General features: G+C 48.1%; 5 protein-coding genes across 5 annotated transcripts; 3 read left to right on the forward strand and 2 right to left on the reverse strand.

The window, feature by feature from the left end:
• Positions 1-2,659: 2,659 nt before the first annotated feature.
• On the forward strand, positions 2,660-3,733 carry ALT_9002 (uncharacterized protein; the record flags this gene model as incomplete). Its single annotated transcript, XM_089600510.1, has 4 exons — positions 2,660-2,752; positions 2,848-3,101; positions 3,219-3,586; positions 3,639-3,733. The coding sequence occupies 4 exons, from the start codon at positions 2,660-2,662 to the stop codon at positions 3,731-3,733; spliced, it is 810 nt and encodes a 269-aa protein (XP_089455403.1).
• A 1,139-nt stretch (positions 3,734-4,872) lies between these two features.
• Positions 4,873-6,263, forward strand: ALT_9003 (NAD(P)/FAD-dependent oxidoreductase; the record flags this gene model as incomplete). The annotated part of the gene is made up of 2 exons (XM_033563827.2): positions 4,873-5,975; positions 6,026-6,263. 2 exons carry the CDS (start codon positions 4,873-4,875, stop codon positions 6,261-6,263), a joined length of 1,341 nt encoding a protein of 446 aa, XP_033419718.2.
• Positions 6,264-6,539: 276 nt separating this feature from the next.
• On the reverse strand, positions 6,540-8,840 carry ALT_9004 (fungal specific transcription factor domain-containing protein; the record flags this gene model as incomplete). The annotated part of the gene is made up of 4 exons (XM_033563828.2): positions 6,540-8,292; positions 8,353-8,433; positions 8,502-8,680; positions 8,826-8,840. The coding sequence occupies 4 exons, from the start codon at positions 8,838-8,840 to the stop codon at positions 6,540-6,542; spliced, it is 2,028 nt and encodes a 675-aa protein (XP_033419719.2).
• A 5,171-nt stretch (positions 8,841-14,011) lies between these two features.
• ALT_9005 (uncharacterized protein) lies at positions 14,012-15,407 on the forward strand (the record flags this gene model as incomplete). Its single annotated transcript, XM_033563829.2, has 2 exons — positions 14,012-14,427; positions 14,489-15,407. 2 exons carry the CDS (start codon positions 14,012-14,014, stop codon positions 15,405-15,407), a joined length of 1,335 nt encoding a protein of 444 aa, XP_033419720.2.
• A 1,446-nt stretch (positions 15,408-16,853) lies between these two features.
• On the reverse strand, positions 16,854-18,196 carry ALT_9006 (uncharacterized protein; the record flags this gene model as incomplete). Its single annotated transcript, XM_089600511.1, has 4 exons — positions 16,854-17,052; positions 17,105-17,402; positions 17,460-17,728; positions 17,811-18,196. 4 exons carry the CDS (start codon positions 18,194-18,196, stop codon positions 16,854-16,856), a joined length of 1,152 nt encoding a protein of 383 aa, XP_089455404.1.
• Positions 18,197-19,857: the final 1,661 nt, after the last annotated feature.

Here is a 19,857-nt window from a genome sequence, read left to right on the forward strand (position 1 = left end):
ACCAGTAATAGACGTGGAGAAGCGAGAGTGAGAATGCACACAGTGATACTCTACACGGTCTCGACCTTCGCCCAGTTTCGTGAAGGCGAGGCTATCCATGCTATAGTCATACTACTGGTAAAGTGCAAAGCAGTATCAGTCATATGATGGAGTAACTAGCTCCATTTCCCCAGGATAATGTTGTGGGCGAATAGAACGGTCTGGAACATGCAAACACATTGCTTTTTGCTACTTGCTATGCATGCAGTCTGCTCTTACTTCTTCTCTACTTGATTCAGGGAAGAATTTGACTTCCGGTTTGTCTCTTTTCAGATGTCTCATCTAGCTACAGAAAGGTTCTACCTCCTCAATTACACTTTCCGCTGTGGTCTCATCAAGAGGGATTATGCGCGATGATGTCGATGATTTAGCGTGATGCCGCTCGTGCTGGTCCCCCAGGCTCTCGAGAGTAAGGTAAGCGGCGTCAGGTATACTGCGGCCACTCGTCTATTCCACCTGTAGCAAGCTAAGATTGCCTACTCCACTCATCGTTCTCCTCCGCTAATTCGCGGGAACTTTTACTTGTTAAGTAAAATTACTTGTTCTGGTGTCCTATATGGGCGATGTGGCTATTTCTTCTTCAGATTGAACGTTACATGGGTATGAGATTTGGCCACCGTTTCAATTTCCTTGGGTCACTTGACTGATTGCCTGTCAAGAGCGGGGTGTGGGCATTTATTATTCCTTGCAGAAAAGGGAGACAGAGGACTGATCTTTAGCATCAACCTCACCAACCAGTTTGCCAACGTTGTGGGGTTGCTCGTTAATGTATTTTACGAATGGAGTGTTCTCGCAAGAGCTGAGTTAAATGAACTTCTATTCTTTGACCTTATGTGATCTGCACCAAGTTCGCTTTATGCAGGGTGATATATTGTCTCATTCATTGCATCTCGAGTTTCAGGTGATATCCAATCGCTTCAGATTTCCTCTCATGTCCTGACCTAGGTTTCAGATGAGACTGCTGAGGAGCACATATTGTTGCAATCCCTTCTTGACCCTTCACAATCCAACTTTACAATTGTGATGATCTACAGTGGAGTAAAATCTGCACCTATTGGATTGTGTACACAGTTGAGAAGAGGCAAAAAAATTGCTTTTGAGGGTCCCTTGAGCCATAGCTATTCAAACTGAACTGACAGCCACTGGTGAAATTTTGTGTGTATAAACTCCTTTACCTGTAGTACCTTCAGCGAGTAGTGAGTATTTTGACTGAGATTGTGATGTTGGGTTAAATCACATTTTTACCCTTTTTATGTGCCAGACGGGACCGTCCAGTGCCAGTACTGACTGTGAAGAAGTATAATTATCTGAGAATACTTTACTGGCTACAGCAGTTTGTCGTTTTACAAGCCTCAGAGCTCTTCATAACCTAGCTGCGAATTCAGACCTCATTATCCTCATCTCTCACCGTCGACAGATATCGTTCTAAATAGGAACCCCCTTCCTTCACTAAACCAACCCCCAACCACGAAAACAAACAAAGAAACCAAAAAATAAAAATAAGAAACAAAAATAAAAGTAGAGGCCAGTTTCTTCAAGGGACTGCCGCATTAACGCCATGAAGGAAGGAGTCACATTGCATTAATGTGACTGCAGCGCTCATCAGCTGTAACTCTGACCTTCTCAGTCTGTCCATTGGTGTACCTAACCTTGGCAAGTGCACCTTTGCTCAAGAAGAGATAGGTCAGCGTAATGTTGCCTTCTCTTGTTGCATAGTGCAAGGCAGGCCTGAACTCGGCGTGGGTCGCATTCAGGACGAGATCTCCATGCGGAATTTGAGCTGTGCATTTGGCTAATTCACCACTGCCCAGCATAATGTGGTCTGGCCGAAGTTATCCTTTGCGCCACGACATGGTTCTTCTCTTGAAGCCTATGTCATGCTCTATAACATTGTGGTTGCGTTGCACGACCGAACTCTATCTGAGGACAGTATCCCTGATATTGTGAGATTGCTGGGTTTGTCCTTCAAGAAGGTGTATATATGGAAAGCATACACTTGCTATGGAATTACGCATTGTGGCGCGTCGCGACACTGATGCAAGATGTTGTCTTAGGCAGAATGCACCAAAGGTTACCACTACTAGTAAACATTTGTCGTGCGATGTGGGATGTTAAGCCCTGCTAAATGACTATGAGTCATCCAGTTAAGAGTTTTTGCGCATGCTTCATTCATATAAGCTGAGCTATCGATGTTCAAGTCTATGGCCTCCTGGGGCTGGGCTAGCCCATAGTTTCACAGGTCTAGCCGCTGATTAGGAGCCGTAAGCTTGCCCTCTCGAAATTGAGTGATCCGTTCGACAAGCTGGGCTCGCAGCCAGCGGCCCTTTTTCTTGCATATCGATGCATGTCTGTCGACGTCATTACTTGTGAGATCATATGTACCATACCTGCATAGCCGTGAAAAAACGTGCTCAGCTGACACCATACTACGTGGAGAAGATCTATGCTTTGAAAGCAGCGTCGACGCGATTAGTACGTGTGGCTATCTACAAAGCACCAATTATTGACCTTTGTCTGTCTTTGTCGCTTTCAAGCACTCGTTGCTTCTGAACACGGCAGTTTGGAGCTGCCCCTCAAAGCTCTCCAAGATCCTCATCTCGGCTACCTCAGGGCTGTTGATATGCACCAGGGCGCATACGACAACATTACCGTTTTCGACCAGGGGGCCCAAATTCCCGCTGACCACTCAGCGGCCAATGATCTGAACAAGATCGTCCGTGCTGAATACGAAGATCTGTTCTACACAAACTTAGCTATTATTCGTTTACATATATGCACGTCGCAGCGCTTTGCTAATAAACGTTGTAGAAAGCCCTTGATGCCTGGAAAGCACCCCTCTTCGCCCCGTATTTCCATCAAACCGGGTTTCTGCATTGCGTATCCGGGGACGCACCCGACAAAGCAATCCAGACACTAAAGAGATTCGAGACTGCTGCTACCAACCACCCTGTTCTGGGCCCACATGTGGCGCCATTGAGTGGAAGAGAGGATATCTGTCGTTGGTTCTTGCAAGCTGATGGCCATTTGCCGGGATGGAAGGGGTACATCAACAAGTTTGATGGGTATGTCCATTCAGCGAATGCGTTGGCGGCCATATACAGGGAGACAAAGGCCACTGGCGTGAATATTTTCTGGGTAAGCATGGAGCCGTGTCACAAATCGTGTATAATCGGGATCAGGACGAAGGTGGGGCGGTTCCACGCAGCTGAGCTGGTGATCGTAGCCGTTGGCGCAGCAGCCGCCAAGCTCGTCCCCGAAATCGGAACTCAGCTCGTTGCGAAGTCATGGTCCGTTGCACATGTACGTCTCTCAGGCGAAAAGACCTCCGCATTGCGAGGTATCCCCGTCACATACGCCCGGGATTTGGAATTCTACTTCGAGCCTGATCCCCAGACGAACTTGTTGAAACTGTGTTGCATAGGAGGCGGGTACATCAACACGGACCCGACAACTGGGGTATCCCATGCCCTTGAGTCTCTAGAAACGAGTGCGTTTATGCCGCATGAGGATGAATCCCGAGTCCGCCGGCTGCTGGCCCAGACGCTGCGTAAGTTGGCGAAGAGACCCCCTGGTGCGCAAATCCCTATGCTGGTTTGCAGATACAAAGGACTCGGATTTCATCATCGATTATGTGCCGAATACTGCGTCGTCGGTTGTGTTGCTTTCCGGTGACTCTGGGCATGTGTTTTTCTAGATGCTTCCGATTGTGGGGAGCTGGGTAAGAGATATGCTTCAGGGACCGCATAACAAGCAACCTGTTGCCGGATGGCGATGGAAGGAACCGAAGGCAAACCATGCTGAGAACTGGGTGGTGATGTGAGCTGGAGGCTGGGGGAGTCAAGGGAATTCAAGGACATTCTTCCAGGTAGGGTGAAGCTTTAAGTATTCCGCAGCATCAATTAGTTGAGTTTCGCACGCGTCTTTCTGTCATGTCAATAAAACGCATTCCCTCGTATCAAGAATCTAGAATCCATCATCATGATATTGAAGCCCGCTACACAACCTTGTTGCCTCTGCTCCGTAACCCAGGTACAATCCAAGTCCCGCACGATCTTACAGAATATGCCCCGATGTAGACACAGGATCATTGCCGACCGGAATACAACGACCTACAACGTCACAGCCATGAATGCATCTTTACCTCTAACTGTCAGTTGAAAACCCTCCCCCTCAACGTATACTACTTCTCTTTTGCTTTCCGCAATGACTAGCATTGGTTCTACAGTCGAAAAATTGTCTTCAATCTTCTACTCCGCGCCTCACATCCCAGCTGAGCCCATCTTCGCCCTGACAGCACAATACCTAGCAGACACCCACCCGCAAAAGGTCAACGGCGGACAAGGTGCATACCGAGACAATAAAGGCCAGCCTTTTATTCTTCCTTCTGTTCGTGAGAGCCGAAAGATCCTCAACGAATAGGGTCTGCAACATGAATGCCTTCCCATACTTGGGCTGAAGCGATTCCGCGAGAAGGCGGCTGAACTAGTTCTTTGAAGAGCCCCTGCTGGAATATATAAGAGGGTAAGATGTCAGCACTGCAGCGAAATTGAATTGAAGCAATAGACACATGAGCAAATCAAGCTTGCTGAGAACGGTCCGGGCTTCTAGCCTTTCTTTCGCCAATTTGCATATTTGAGAGTGGGGACGGTCCGTGTACGGCCCGGTTCCTCAGCCAAGCAAACTGGTGTGTCCGGCTCACGGCCCGTGAAGCATGACTTGATCACAATTTTGTCTTCGATAGGGATATAAATGTCAAGATCAGCGGCCAGTTTGAGCAATGGAACTCAAAATCAAAGGTCCTTCAATTTGGCTCTACCTCAAAAAACGAGAAATATGAACAAGAACGACCGCTTCATTATCGTCGGCGCTGGTGCCTTCGGACTCTCCACGGCCCTAAGGCTCGCTGAAGATGGATATACATCTGTCACTGTCCTAGATAGATGCATGCTTCCGGTTCCAGATGGGAGCAGTAATGACATCTCCCGCGTCATTCGATTCGACTACGGCGATCCGGTCTACGCTCAAATCGCCAAAGAGGCGTACGACCAGTGGAAGACACCCCAGTACTCCGAGGCGTTTCACCAGACGCCTTGTCTCTGGGTGTCGCAAGAAGGAACCTTGGAGCAACCTGTGCAGCCCCGTGCGGCGGAGTACAGCCGCAAGACGCGGCAGGTATTGACGGAAATGGGGCAGGAGTGGCATGCCGTTTCCAGTGTCGAGGAGGCAAAGAGACGGTTCCCTGCCTTGAGTGGGAAGTTGGCAACGCCTGGCTTTGACGGGTTTTACAATATTAATGCTGGATGGGCGGACGCGGGACTAGCTATCCAAAGACTCGCCAGTCGCTGCGTGGCAGCGGGAGTCAGCTTTATTACCGGTCCGAATGGCCATGTCGTCGAGCTTGAGTATGGGCGGGATGGAGTGGTTGACGCCGTTCGGACTATCAACGGCAACCGCATCACCGGCGACAGATTCATTGTTGCCGCCGGCGCCTGGACGTCGAGTCTCATCCCGTCTTGGAACTCGATGATGGCGACTGGACAGGTCGTTGGATGGCTCCGTCTGACACCCGAGGAGATGGTTCGACTTAAGGACCTCCCCATCTACTTCAACTTCTCAACGGGATTCTTCTGTTTTCCCGTCCATGAAGCCACAGGATACCTGAAAGTCGCGGTCCACGGGTTCGGGTATACGTCGCCACATCCAAAAGCTGTATCTGCACCCCCAAGCTCGCCTGTTTCTGCACGAGCCAACTTCATCCCCGCAGATGGTATGCAACGACTGTTAGCCGGGCTGAGGGATATCTTGCCCGAACTTGCGGAACGGGGATTCGAAAAAGTGGGTCTGTGTTGGTACAATGACACCCCTACCGGCGACTTTATTTTCGATTATCACCCTGAGCACAAGAACTTGTTCATTGCCACAGGCGGGAGCGGGCAGTAAGTGGCGCCGAGTATAGTTGCATGCAAGGGATCTGACTGAATCATAGTGCTTTCAAATTCCTCCCTGTCCTTGGGAAGTACATTGTCGGTAGTATGGAGCGGAAGCTTCCGAGGGAACTGCTGGAGAAGTGGGAATTCCCATCACAGTTCCGTGAACGGTTCCGAGATGACGCATTTCAAGGCGATGGCAGCCGTGGAGGACCCGAGAGACGAGAGATGACACATCAGGAGCGCGAGGCGTACACTGCTGCGAGGGCTGCATCAGTCCGAAATTGTAAAATCTAGAAGGCCAGGAAGGATATACATATTACCGTCGATGCTCGTACATGCGCATGACGTTGATTAGCCTAGTATGAAATGCTTCTTTGCTTGAAATGAGCCCCGCATATCATACTCCTTTCTTGCACAACGTATGACGTGGTCCAACGACAGCCATAAGAATCATTTCGCGCTACATACGCAAACACGCCGGACGAGAAATACTCACTCACTCTGATGGTACAAGGGGAGGATTACTCTCTGCGGGCTCAGATGTCGAATAGTCAAGGTAGCTGTTTAGTATCATAACTGCTCTGGCAGGTAACCTCCAAAGAGCAACCACTCCGCAGCATCAGGCATTGCCAATCCCAGCTCATCAGTATTTGATATCGGCCACTCCGAAGGAAGACAATGATCAAGAGAGTCTGTCGCGGGTCGAGGCTCTTGCGTTCGTGGTCTTGGAAGATCAACCATTACCTCTCCTACTGCATCATGTCTGGCCGGTGAAGAGTCATCCAGAGGCCACGGTACAGATACTCCTCCCATCTGGTGGTCAGGCGAAGAACTCGACGCATCGAATATAGATGCCTTAGCAAAGCTACAGGACGTACCAAAGTCAAGAATATCCCACATCAGACGCTCGTCCTCAGCAGACATGCGGGGTAGATCAGATGAGGCTGGCATGCAGGGAAGAATCCCGGAGAACTCTTCCTGATTATGATACAGTGAACCATAGCCCTTGCGTCGTTCAGCAATTTCTTTCAACCTATCGGCCTGAAGAATCATCAGCACTGCTACAATTGCCAATTCGAGTTCACCCACCAAGACTCCCATATTCCCCCAGTACGCAGATAAGCCAGTCACGAATGCCACAAGCGTTTCGTAGTCATTCTTGGCCAGACGGGCAACTTGCTGCTTTTTACTCTGGGAATGCTCCAACTGGATGGTGGCCGCAATCGCGCAGAGATACCCAATAAATGGGTCATAGAGCTTGAAGTCCACCTCGTCCATCTCCCGCACAAACCGGGCAATCCATCGGGAATGGATGACGGAGCTCTCGAATGATTTCTGCAGAAAGGTAGAAGGTATGTTTCGCCCGTACTGCCGAAGCTTACTCATGATGACAAATGGGTGGTGCAGCAATGCCTGTAAAGAATGGAAGAGAAATTGAACGCATAGCCAGGTGGACAAGTAAGCACGCGAGCCAGGTTCCTCGCGCGCCCGTCGGCAAAAATCAACATTCATGTAGCGGTGTGTATCCGCGAATTGGGTTTGAAATTGCATCCAGTCCGATTCTAGACCTGCCCATGTCGAGCCTGACTGCCAGGGGGGGCATTTATCCTCATCAGAAGGCTCGAACACATACTCTGTGAGCTTACCCCAGATAGAGGACAGCCGAATGAGACACGCCAGAATTCCATCATCTCCGTTTTTCCCTAGTTTCCCAGGTCCGTCGTACAGTCTACCACATGAACTTGAGCATCCACGGTCTGTAGCAGATGCATTTGGAGAAGGAAAGGGTAGTGTGAAATGCTTGTCGCTCAGGCAGATTGAATAGGTCCGGGAGGCATTGTAATTGCGGTCAAGCATGAAAAACGCCCATGTAATGCGCTTCCAGTCTTCTTGATCCGCTGTAGTTTGAAGCGAGGTGTAGCCATCGCTTCTGGTGAGCCCGACCGACTGTAGCGCTCGAAGTGCCAGGGCAACACTATTGTAACCTCGATCTGACCGACCATCGGAGAGATCTAGTTGCGCCATCAGGAACGTGCCCTGCAGGAAAGGAAGACCCAGGTTGCCTGTTCTATAATTATTGCTCAGAATGTTCCAAGCCATATTAGTACAATCAGCTGTATTTGGCGCAGATAACCGCAAGTCCCCAGAAACTTTGCTGGCCAGACGAGAGGTAAGGGCGATGAGAGGAAATACCACCTCTGAAGGCAATTTTCCCGCGTCTTTTATCAGCTTATCTCTGGAGAAGACGCAATATGGCTGGTCATAAAAGTGATCCAGGTAAACCTCTACCTGAGATCTGATGTATTCCGGCTGAAATGGGACACTTGAAATTCATCATTCACACAGTTCATCGCAATGGGAATGAAAATCGCCAATGACATACCATGGCATCCGTTCTCCTGAGCTAGAATTGACGGTCCTCTCAGATGCTCTATCCCCGGCACTGCTTGTCGGCAACCTCTCTCTGATCGGAATAACATCAGCATGATTAAAGCCAATGATGAGATGCGTCTAAGCTTGAGGAGAACGTACTGAAGAAGGGTCGTGATCGTATCTAGCCTCTGTTCGATACGGCGGAACTGCTGAGCATTTGGCGCACTTCCTGGTAGCGCGTCATCTAGGGCGTGCGGTTGGTCGAGTCCTAAGGGAGCTCCCGATGCTGCACGATTGGCTGCCCGCCGCGCGTTGTATGAACAGCGCTGACCAAGTCTCTGACATAGTGCGCAAGTCGGCTTCTCGCCTGGACAACGAGCCTTTTTTCGACTTGACGCAGATATTGCAAGTTAGTTGCCTGCTTCATACGTGCGTGGATCTTAACGGCCTAAATTGCCCCTCATTAGATATAGGGATACGTACCGGCATGGTCCGCATGCTTGACGTGTACGTTGTACTGATACTTTATGGACAGTAAGGTTGTCATTTGCGGCATTCATTACGAATGGAAGTTACAATGGAAGGTCAGATTATCCTCAACAGAGGGGAAATTTTAAGAGCCAAACATGAAGCAAATCACATAGCTATGATTATCAGAACACGTGAGCAGACGCATTGACCAATCAATGTCCTCCATAATTGGTAAGCAAGCCGGCCCTGCAACTCAGCGGGCCACCCTAACGCGTTTCCAACGCACTCTCAAGGAACCAAGGCAGTTCAAATCTTCAGTATGCCACTAAAATCATCTATAAATCTACAAAATTTAGTTGAGCAAGAAGAAGGATAAGTCTTCCTATAGCAGCCCTTCAAAAGCAAGAAATGAGGTTTTATGTCGTTTTACCTTCATCCGCTGTCATTCCGCGTATATGCATTTACCATTTAAATTGGGTTAGCGCGGAAAGGCTGACAAGATATCTTTCTCACTGTCAACTTGTTATATACTAGGCTAGAAAGAATCAGCCCTTCATTGCTTCATCATTTGTATGCAGAATAATGCAGAATACTATTGGTTTCCAACCCTTGAACGGTTCCGCGGTTGCCGACAATTTCCTTTTCCGATAGCGATTCGCTCATATCCGTCTCCTAAAACCGGAGATGGCCTGTTTCGAAAATCGGTTTGTGATACTCTATGACGCCTTGGGCTAAAATGGTATATGCCAGCCAGCTTTGACCACCATCATTGTCAAGCTGAAAGCCACCGAGCGTCAGTCTCTATGCTACGCTCTGAGACCTACATGATGCAATAAACGACTGAAAAGAGGCTGGGTTGTAATGCGTTATAATCTTTTCGCTGCCTTTTTATAGTATATGATAGAGGATCTCCCTTGATCCCAGACAGCAGGTACCAGGATTGCCATCTACTTATTTCCACCCTCACTGAGATTAGTGCATACAACGCCAAAAAAGGGGATCCAACTTTTTCTGGGTCAAATTCCACGGAGCAGAGACTGAGAGCTTGTTTTGAGAGTTCCTGACTCAATGAAGGGAGAAGTCATTGTGAGGTGGCATCACTCAAGTCGGGGGTCGTCCACAGGATCCGGCCATCCTTGTTGACACATATCTGCCCTCACATATAAAACTTCTCAGGGACGCATACCCTCATTTTCGCAAATGCCTTGATATCAGCCGGGTCTTGGAGTGGCAGCGAGATGCGAGCTCCCTAAATGATGGTAAATGATGACTTTGGTCCTGACGGGGTTGGAGGCCGTGGCACACACTACGTCAATGCTCAAGCGTCGAGTCCAATGGCGCGCTCAAATGGTATCGAGGGGCTCCTGCGTCTCATAACACGTGAACTCGGTGCCACGCATGGCATAATTCTTGGCCTTCTTGGAGGCGATGGACTTGTGCATAAAGTGGCAACTCAGCTGTAGCTATCAAACCTTAACATACTAACTTTGCGACATTTCTGAGCATAGATCCAAGCCGCGTGTGATGCAAGGGTACCGGCCATCCACCAGTGGGCCGAGCGTCTGCTCTGCGCAGATGGTTTGGTCGATGGTGTGCTATTGCCATATGACATGCATTATATTGGCCCGCCGGATCGTTTAGTTGCTCTTCAAGAAGCACGTCGTGCTCTACGTCCAGGTGGTGTGTTCGCGATTCATGACTTCGAGGTTGGTGGGCCGATGGATAAGTGATTTGGCGAAGTTGTTGACGTCCAATCACGCACTGTCCATCCTTTCAGACTCTTTTCCAGGCCAGATATAGCCGATTATTTCTCTGCTGCCGGATTCAAAGTCTATTGAATCATTGGCATGACCGATTCGTATTGCGCAGTAGGCGATACCCCGGAGGAGGCAAGGCTGACAATGGGGGAGTACCTGATTGATATTTATGGCCTTGAGAAGGTTATGGAGGCTAAGGAAGGAATGGCGCTGCCTATTGGGTATTGGAGAAAGCAAGAGAAATAATCGGACATACAAAGGGGGGGCGCTGATCCCATCTTTGATCCAGCCACGGGAATTTGGCGAATGGAGGTACCGCGTTCTGCGCTTTTGGTGTGGCGATTCGTCGTTCTTAGATGTATAGTCAAAGTAATAAGCTCTGATGTGCAGGGTGAAGCTTTGCTCAGTGAAGCGCGAATTGGAGGCGTCTTCTGGCTGCCCTTTCGGAGGAATATGTCCTCGAGAAAGAGCCAGGCTTTCTTATGATGGAGATTTACCGCTCAGGGGTTTCATATGGTGTAACGCACCTCCCCATCTCATGGGGGCCTTCTTGCTGATGTCAATGAACTGATGGCGGATATTGGTTATGGAAAGATCATCGCGTCTTCTGCAGAGTTTGCGTGTGCTTGTTTCGGCATTACTGAAGGTTATGCCCCATTCCAATATAACTCTCGAGTTTACCCGAGATGTGTCCTTTATGTACAGTACGATAATATGGTTATGTGTCTCTGACCATGCAGCTAGTCCAATGCTTCGTCGTCTCAACTAGCTGAGTTTGCCTGGAGAATTTAGAGCTGGATGCAATACCGGTGCGAAGGTCTATACTCTGATTCTTTTCTGAAACATCGGCCAAAATGGATCTAAACCGTAAACAGCATGTGCATGGAATATCTATCATCATCATAATGTATGTGATGTACAAAACTGTAAGCTATATGATGTTATATGATTATGTCTATGGCCCTGTATAGGCAATATATGGTTATTTCTATGTACGCTCATAGCCTCATATAGGTATGAAAGAGAGTTGTTCGCTTCATATAGATTGGGCCTAGTTATGATATTATGGGCGCTTTATTAGGTAATAATAACCCTCAGAAGACTTTAATCCATGCGAAACACTCGATATGCCTCCAGTTCTTTCTTGGCTTACTTGATCCTTGTTATAGGAACATTGTGAATTGTACTATGGCGAATCTGAACAGTTTTCCTATTAAAGTCATAGTAATGATTTTAGATTACTTTAATAGCCTGATGCTGTTAATCTGGTGCTGTTAAACTTATAAGTTATATCTAAAAGACTCTGCAGTCTGCACTATAGCCTAGCCACAGCTGCCACACCTCTTTCATGAAATACCTTAAGCTCTTTCATTACTTCTCTATTATTACTCCTGCTTTAAATAGTATATGATGGCACAGTTAGCGGGGCACTGAAAATGGACCTTATTAAATCATCTATCTGCTGCTTTCCAGTGGCCAGACAGTTACTTAAGTTAGATGCTTATACCCTATGCGTCCACAGGACCCGGCATATAGGCCTAGACCTGGAGAATGCTTAGATTAGTATAGCTATATATTAGTACTGCTTAGGAGCCTATTTAGCCCCTGTTCCTAAGTTTATGGCTAGCTAATCTATAGGCCAACTTTTGCATCTCAAGCATTTATCTAGGTTCTGTATAATTTAGGAAGTGCTAGCAAACCTCCAGAAGCTCTAGAAGCTAAAGATCTTCTACTAAGCTATAATACATAGTAGAGGCAGTGCTGTTTTCAATGTTGGCTGCTTAAGGCTCACACCTAGCGGGAGCTGAGTGACGTGCCCAGGGACATTCACTAGCTGCTAGGCCATTCGTAAGCAAGCTTAGAACTAACACGTCACCGTATCTAAATAGCGATCTTTTATTTTTAATAGAGTTGCCCACTAATCTTTGGCCAGACGGTAGGACCATTCAATATAGATTCACCAAACCTGGCGCCTAAAGGGGACACAATGGATTGGTGACCATTTTCGTAGGTCTTAGGAAAGTATCAAGTAGGCGCACATTTCTGTTTCAGCCCCATGGATACGAGGCGTGAAGCATGCCACTCAGGACATCAATGCGGTTCGCTTTGACCAAAAGCAATTAAACACAGCAGTTACTGGGTTCCTTAAGTAGTAGACTAGGCAGAATCCAAGCAAACGATGCTGCTCTATGCTATTCAATGAAATGAGCCCCTTTCTAGGTGTGATATTTACATTTATAGCTCAACTTAAGAGGCTCGCATATACATAAGTTATAGCGCCGTCAGTAAAATCTCTCAGAATAGCCGTATTACGTGGTGTGCCACATACAGCCACTCTGAATGAGCTAACTAGGCCTGTGGATAGCCAACTTAAGCCCTGAACAGTTTGCTGCCTATATGGGCTACTGATCTGAAGCTTATGGACCACTACGGACATTGGGCCTACGACAAAGGTCTTAATTGTTCTAATCCTCTACTCAAAATTCAAAATGCCGTGCAGTAGACGCTAATGTTTCTTTCTCATGTCGGGTCTGTGCCGTTTCCCTGCCATGTGTGGGTAAACTGGTCGTAGATTGGATATGGATTGATCTGCATGATCTTTGATCCAACCCATGTGGATTATGGGTTGATCTACAAGCTATTTAACCCACCCTTATATTCATGCGGGGTGGACTGCGGTAGTATTTAGATTTCTGTCTCTTTTCATAGTATTCTAACCACAACACTAGGATATCTATATATTTTGTTTTATAGTGTAATAATTCACTATTATTACCTATCAAATAAGATCAATAGCCTTATATAAGGGGGTAGGGTCTCCCCTAAGCTTCGGACGAAAAGTAGTGCGGAGATTATATACATCTTACCGCCACTATGCTAATCACCCTTATCTGAAATCTAAAATCAACCATAACTCTAGTTTTTCTTAATGAATCCGATATTTAACTTTATATATAGATAGATATGACTATTCTCTATCTATATATAAAAATAATCCCCTATTTTTCTAGCTCTAGATAGGGTTAGAAAGCCTATCTGTTCTTAGAGGCCTTGGGTCACATGCACCCAATGGTTCAACCCATATCCGCATGGGTTGGATCAGGCCTACCTAGATCCAACCCAAACTGCGGATTGGGTGGGTTGGATATGGATTTGCGGATTGGGTCAGCCAGTCTGGACCAAAAATAGAGCGACCCCGTCCTCCAAAGAATACGCGCCCGCACTACAACTACTTCCCCGCCACACCAATGTTTGAGCAGCCGCCGCCCCACCTGACCTGACCGCCTTGGAATCATCATCCATCGCAGAGCAACAATCTGCGAGGGAGCGAGACGAACATGGCGCTTACCACTTGACGCCAGTCGACGCTCTTCTTGAAATATAAATGCCTCTCCAAACTTTGGAAGAGCCCAGTAAACTCATCATTGCCCAAACATAACCATGGCTGAACCAATTGGGCTAGCCTCTGGAATCCTTACTCTGGCGACGTTCGCATTTCAAAGCAGCGTCTCACTTTATGAGACAGTGAACAGCTTCCGTTCGCATCCAAAGCGGGTGCGCGACCTTCTCGGCGAACTGGAAGCCCTAAGTGCCGTCCTGGCTCCCCTTATCGACCTGATGAAATCAAACTCTGATGCTGACCTCTCGGTCCTGGAGCTGCCGCTATTGCGATGCGGCAATGTCTGCAAAGAGTTCCAGCAGGAGGTACTCCGATGCATGTCGCGATCGGACGGTAACCGGACAAGCTTCCGTGACTGGGCGAGGTTGAGGTATATGGGTGATGATATTGACGATTTCCGCGACTTGCTGGCAGGATATAAGGCCACGATCAATATTGCCTTGACCGATGCAACTCTGTAAGTCGCCCTCAGCTACAACAGAACTTGTCCTCTGTGTTGGTTACTAAGCATTCACAAGGCGCCAATCTGCGGTCGCTGTTGAAAGCATTAGGGACTACGAGGGTCTCATCCAAGATGCGAAGGAGGACCTGGGAGCTCGACTCGAAAGTATCGATAGAAAGTTGGAACAACTGGCTGAGAAGGGAGTAGCGCACTCCAGTTCAGATGCGGCCGAGCTGGACTCGCTCAGACAGGAGCGCCTGAGTACAGAGAAGTGCCTTCAGATTTGCGCCCAGTTGTCGAGCCATATCGATCAGCTTCAGCTGATGTCCGACGAGGCGGGTCCATCTCGGGGATCAGTGGGAGCTGAGGCGTCGCCCGAAATGGTCACAAACGAAGGCCTACAAGAATGCAAAAAGAGCTTGGCTGTGACGGCTGCCAAGCTGGAAAAGCATATGCGAGACGTTATGGATCGGCTACTCTCGAAATCAGAGACTGCAATTTCTTCTAACGAAGATGCTCAAGACCTATCCAGGCTGCGTGATGAGTGGGAAACTGCTCGGCAGTGCTTGGAGATTTGCTCACGGGCGGATAGTCACTTAAAGGAAAATGTCAGCGTTATCGAAAATTATGGCACTGGCGACGCTCTGCAGTTTATGGTATCCACGAACGGGAAGGTTCTTCATGGAAAGAACCGGGGGTTGGGTTGGAGGAGCAGGCAAGTGGGAGGCTACGTAAGCAACGAGTCAGTCCAGCAACTATCGCGAGACCTCGCAGTTATGTACACCAGTCACTTGAGGAGTGAAGAACACATCTCAAAAGATAGCACCATGCCGGGAGCAAGCGACGTGGTGGAAGGCGAGGCGACAACAGGTTTTAAGGAACGATACGGGCGAGGCTTCACTTTAAGAACAGCGCGCACGCCAGACACACAGACGTCCTCTCCTGGTGCGAGTAATGGATGGACGGAAACCCGAGGTGAAACATCGCGGATGTAGGTTTGACCAGAGAGGGGCTTGCTTTGGTAGATGAAGAATATTATCTGTCCATACCGTTCTTGTCATTTCGACCCATTTGATTTGTTTAAATGTGCACAGTGTATTGTATACTGCCTGTACGTATTTGTTGAACAACAATCACACTCGCGGCGTACTTAGCTTTCTCTTTCCAATGGTCCTTTTCTTTGCTGCCATGATCTAGTTCCCCTATCTAACAGCAGAGGGTAAAACAAGAGAAGAGCGCTATGCTGAGCATGGCTGCCCATAGGCTCTTTGAGTGATGGGTTCATCACCATCTTGTTAGCATAGCGATGATAAGGCTTTCGCCTCTGGATGAAGACTAGCGTGGAAGCTAAGCTTTTAAGGATTAATTTCCATGCGTAAATTACCACTACCTCTTTTAGGTTATATCTATATTACTCTATTTATATGGACTTAGCATCACCATCTTTGTTAGTAAAGCTGTGATGAGGCCTTATAACTAGCGAAGGTATGATATGTGGACAAATATAACTAGCTAGACATGAAATAATAGTCTCTTGTTAATCAACTCCTCCATTATTTTCAGATTTGATTAGGATATCAACTGTGAGTTACTGGATTAGAAGGGCTAGCCCATGTTTAACTCTGCAGCTTTATTACCATTACTCTTTGTTACGCTATAATAGCTGATTGCTGTGGTCATGCACATGAAGATATTTTGTGCGCAAGAAACGCATGCATCTGTTCAAGGCTCTCGAGTATCATTTTTTCATCTACTTTTGTTTGCTCGGAAGCTTCTTCTTGACGGAGAAGCGACATACTTAGGGATATTGGTAGATTAGCAGCAGGAAAAATAAGGCTGTGATTCTAAGAATGTCATACTGCAAATAGAAGACCTCCACTGGACTTCTCTAAGGGCATGCTTGAAGAGATCGGAAAGCACAGTACAGGTGCGACAACATCCATCACGCTGACGCACAGGAAATGATCAGTAAGCATTATTTTTATGCACAGGTAGTGGTAAGCCATGAGCAATTTGCCAAGACAAGAGAGATCATACCTAGGGGAAGCAGGAGTTCATACTGAAGGACATGCGAAACATTGAGGAAGTGCGTGAACTAGAACACGCACGGCCATTTGATTAGTCGCTTGTTTCTGAAGAACCTGGGAAGTTTGTGCTCTAGTAACAGCTTCTCTCGAAGGGATTCTTCCTATATGCTCATCCGAAATGATTGATGCTTGGGTCTTTAGAAATACTGTATCTCATCCTATTGGGTGATGCTAAATACAGGAAGTTCCTGTATCATTGACACGGCACAGCTAACCGGGAGTAGATGTTTACTGGTCTTCCCAAATCGCTCGCTTATAGTAGACCGATTCGATGAAAAATATACTGTTCGTTCTTCAAGCTTCTTCTGGAACAGTGGTTCAGTCCTAGTATTCGTCCAATGTCAGAAGCCAGACCTAACCCTTGACACAACTAAGAACTGAGCTGTAATGGCATGACAGCGAGCTTCCCAACTCTTCTCCTAATGGAACTTGGCACTGTTTCTTGACGTAAATCGTCAAGCACGTAAAGTTATCATCATGATCCTCGGGGAACGGAAACTGATCGTAACACGTTCGGATCATCTCCCTGACCCGCGGAGAGTCTGGATCGGTGCTGTTACCAACATCAACCAAACAAGGTCATCATAGACGCCAAGGGCACGTACAGGGGGCATCCCGGATCTTCCTCTTTGACAGTACACCAGATGAGAATGGGCGGTCGGGCAATGTCCGCAACAATCTCCTTGACACAAATGTTGGGGCTGCAGGAAAACACGAGGGAAGCATCATCCATTTCGAGGAAGCCCTCCGGGTCCTCGAGCACCTTGATATCTAATCTTTCAAGAACCAGCCAATCTGTATTGGAATATCCTGGGTCCTGGACGTAGCACGCGACATCAGTGGTACCTAAATTGCTTTCCTGCAGAAAGCTCTTTAGCGTTAAGAGGAGTGCACGTTGAACGGCTGATCTTCTGGATCCTCGGCAGTCCAATGTCGGGGTGAAAGACCCGCATGCCATACCTATCACCTTGCCGATCCTGATATTGAGGTTCAAAGACGAGAGTGTGGATTTGATGTCCCTCCATGCTTCGCTACCCTCCCAGTTCCGCAATGTAGTGTCCAGAAACTCCAGTCCTGAGTCGGAATTTCCCAGTTGTTCGTGCTCGGGCCCGCGGCCGACGCGGGTCATCCAGTGTTCTATCCCCACGCTGCAATACGCCTGTGGCAGGCTGTATTTTAGCACCTCTTTAAGCCCTGTAAATGAGCGATAAGAAATGTGCGGGGTGGTCCTTGGAACATATCGTGGAATTAGCCAAATTTTCCTTTCTCGCGTCGTCCAAAAAGAGATAGAAAAGATATGTTTATTCTCACAGCACCCATTGCACCCGTTTCTCCTCTCCCGTCTCATCGTCGGGCTCCCAAACTGTTTTGATGTCGCCGGTTTTCACAGGCCATTCGTAGATCGACCCATCGAACGCTTTCACGTAAATGGAGTCGCCCTTTTTGAGGGGCTTCCGCAGCTGGTCGCGCACATCTTGGAGGGAATCGCGGGGAAACAGCGGTCGTCCTTCTTGATACCACTGGTCGATGTTGGCGATGGCTTCGGATTCAGTGGGTTCCCGCTCATCCCCGTCTTCTCCATCGCGAAGAGGGGGATCGATCCAGGCGTGCATGTTGAGTGTTGCAACGGGCTGTGTGGAAGAGTTGGACAGTTGAAGATGTTGGAGGAGCTGTTCAAGTCGCGTATTACCCCGCATGGTGGCTTCATGCAGTACAAGTATGCCGGCTGACTCAATCCGCACATCCATATCAACCCAAGCAATACTGCACACTGGGTTGGATTTAGGTAGACCCTGGTCTAACCTCTATTGAATGGGTTGAGCATACCCGATATGGATATCAATAGCCCATCAAATGCATGTGAGTCGTGACTTATGGCTCTTAGAACTAATATGCTTAACTAACATTAATCTAGTCTTACGCCCTAGATCAGTATATGTATATATATATCTCGATAGATAGATAGTTAGTTAATAGCGCGCACAATAGCTCATGGCATCCATCAGTAAATCGACACGTATATAAATATATACTCATATACATACTGTTGACGCTCTCTCGAATGTCTGCTGGTACACCTGGGCACACGTCACACCCGCTGTGGTGGAGCTCTGCAGCATAGGGTACAAACTCACTCCCTCTTTGCAGGACGCGAATGGGCACTCATCGCAGCTGATAGCCATGCTTTCTGGGCAAATAGTTGTGAGAGCCGAACTGATTTTGTCGTTGTTAACATTGAGGTAGCTTCTTCTCTTTCCTGTTTGCGCCTTGGGGAGCGATGGGCAAAACTATGTATGCCTTTCTTTGCCTCCCTTGCTGGAGGACCCGGGCCAGTAGAGACCCTTGTTTGAGTGAATATTGTTCATTACTATGACCAACAAAAGTTCCTTAATTCGAGAAACCCACGGTGTAGCCTACACTATGTAGGATCTCTTTATTCATTATCATCAGCACTCCCCTCACTGTCAGTTTCATCAGAGTCGTCCTAGTCATATGGCGGACTCACGGGGGGCCCCCCATTTGTAGTCCTTGCCTATCTTGCCGTTGGCCCAGCATTCTCATTCAGGATATAATCGTCCACACAGGTGATGTTCGCAGCCCCATCCACCTCCGCATGGTACGAACGCACCACCCGGCGCCAGTCATCGTAAGAGACATTACGAACCTTGTCAGCATTCCAGCCTTCAGTGGCCAGCGTTGTCCTATTCACAATATCAATCCGCCCAACTACAAGAGTCCAGTGGTACACAGTGTAGTCATCCTCATCCTCCTCATCCTCCTCCTCTTCTTAGCACCTTCTGCAGGCGCTTGTTGTAACCGTTGGCAGAGCCTCGAAACTCCAGGAGCTGTGGGATGCCAAGGAAGACTTTGTGCCAGTCAGCCCCGAAGTCATGTAATGTGGGATCAGTCAGAGAGATTACCTCACCCGCAAACTGGTCCTCATTCCTGCTACCTATATTGGGAAATGCAGCGTCGTTGAGGGCTCATAACACTGCGGAGCCAGGTTACCCTTAGCAAACCGTTCCGCTGCCGGCCGGCGTACGCGATCCAGTAACCCTTGCTCCTAGGGCGTCAAACTCGACCAACGGGAACCACGCTGTCTTAGTTGGTCTCTTTAAGGCTAGACCCTCGGCGGTGATACGTTAGGGTATCTATTCTGTGCAGGAGGTGTAAGTAATGGAACAGAGATAGAATGGATCAGTACCTGCTGACCGTTGACGCCGAGGCTACAAATTCGGTAAAAATTTGCTCCCGCTGGGCCTCAGGACAGAGAAGGGAATCTTCCTGCCATCGTTCCTAAGGGAAGCGAGTGCAGGCTTCAGTACACAATTTCTTTTGACTCACCAACAGAAACGTG

Source organism: Aspergillus lentulus (assembly GCF_001445615.1).
Source record: "Aspergillus lentulus DNA, contig: Alt16, strain: IFM 54703, whole genome shotgun sequence".
In the NCBI taxonomy this organism is placed as follows: domain Eukaryota; kingdom Fungi; phylum Ascomycota; class Eurotiomycetes; order Eurotiales; family Aspergillaceae; genus Aspergillus; species Aspergillus lentulus.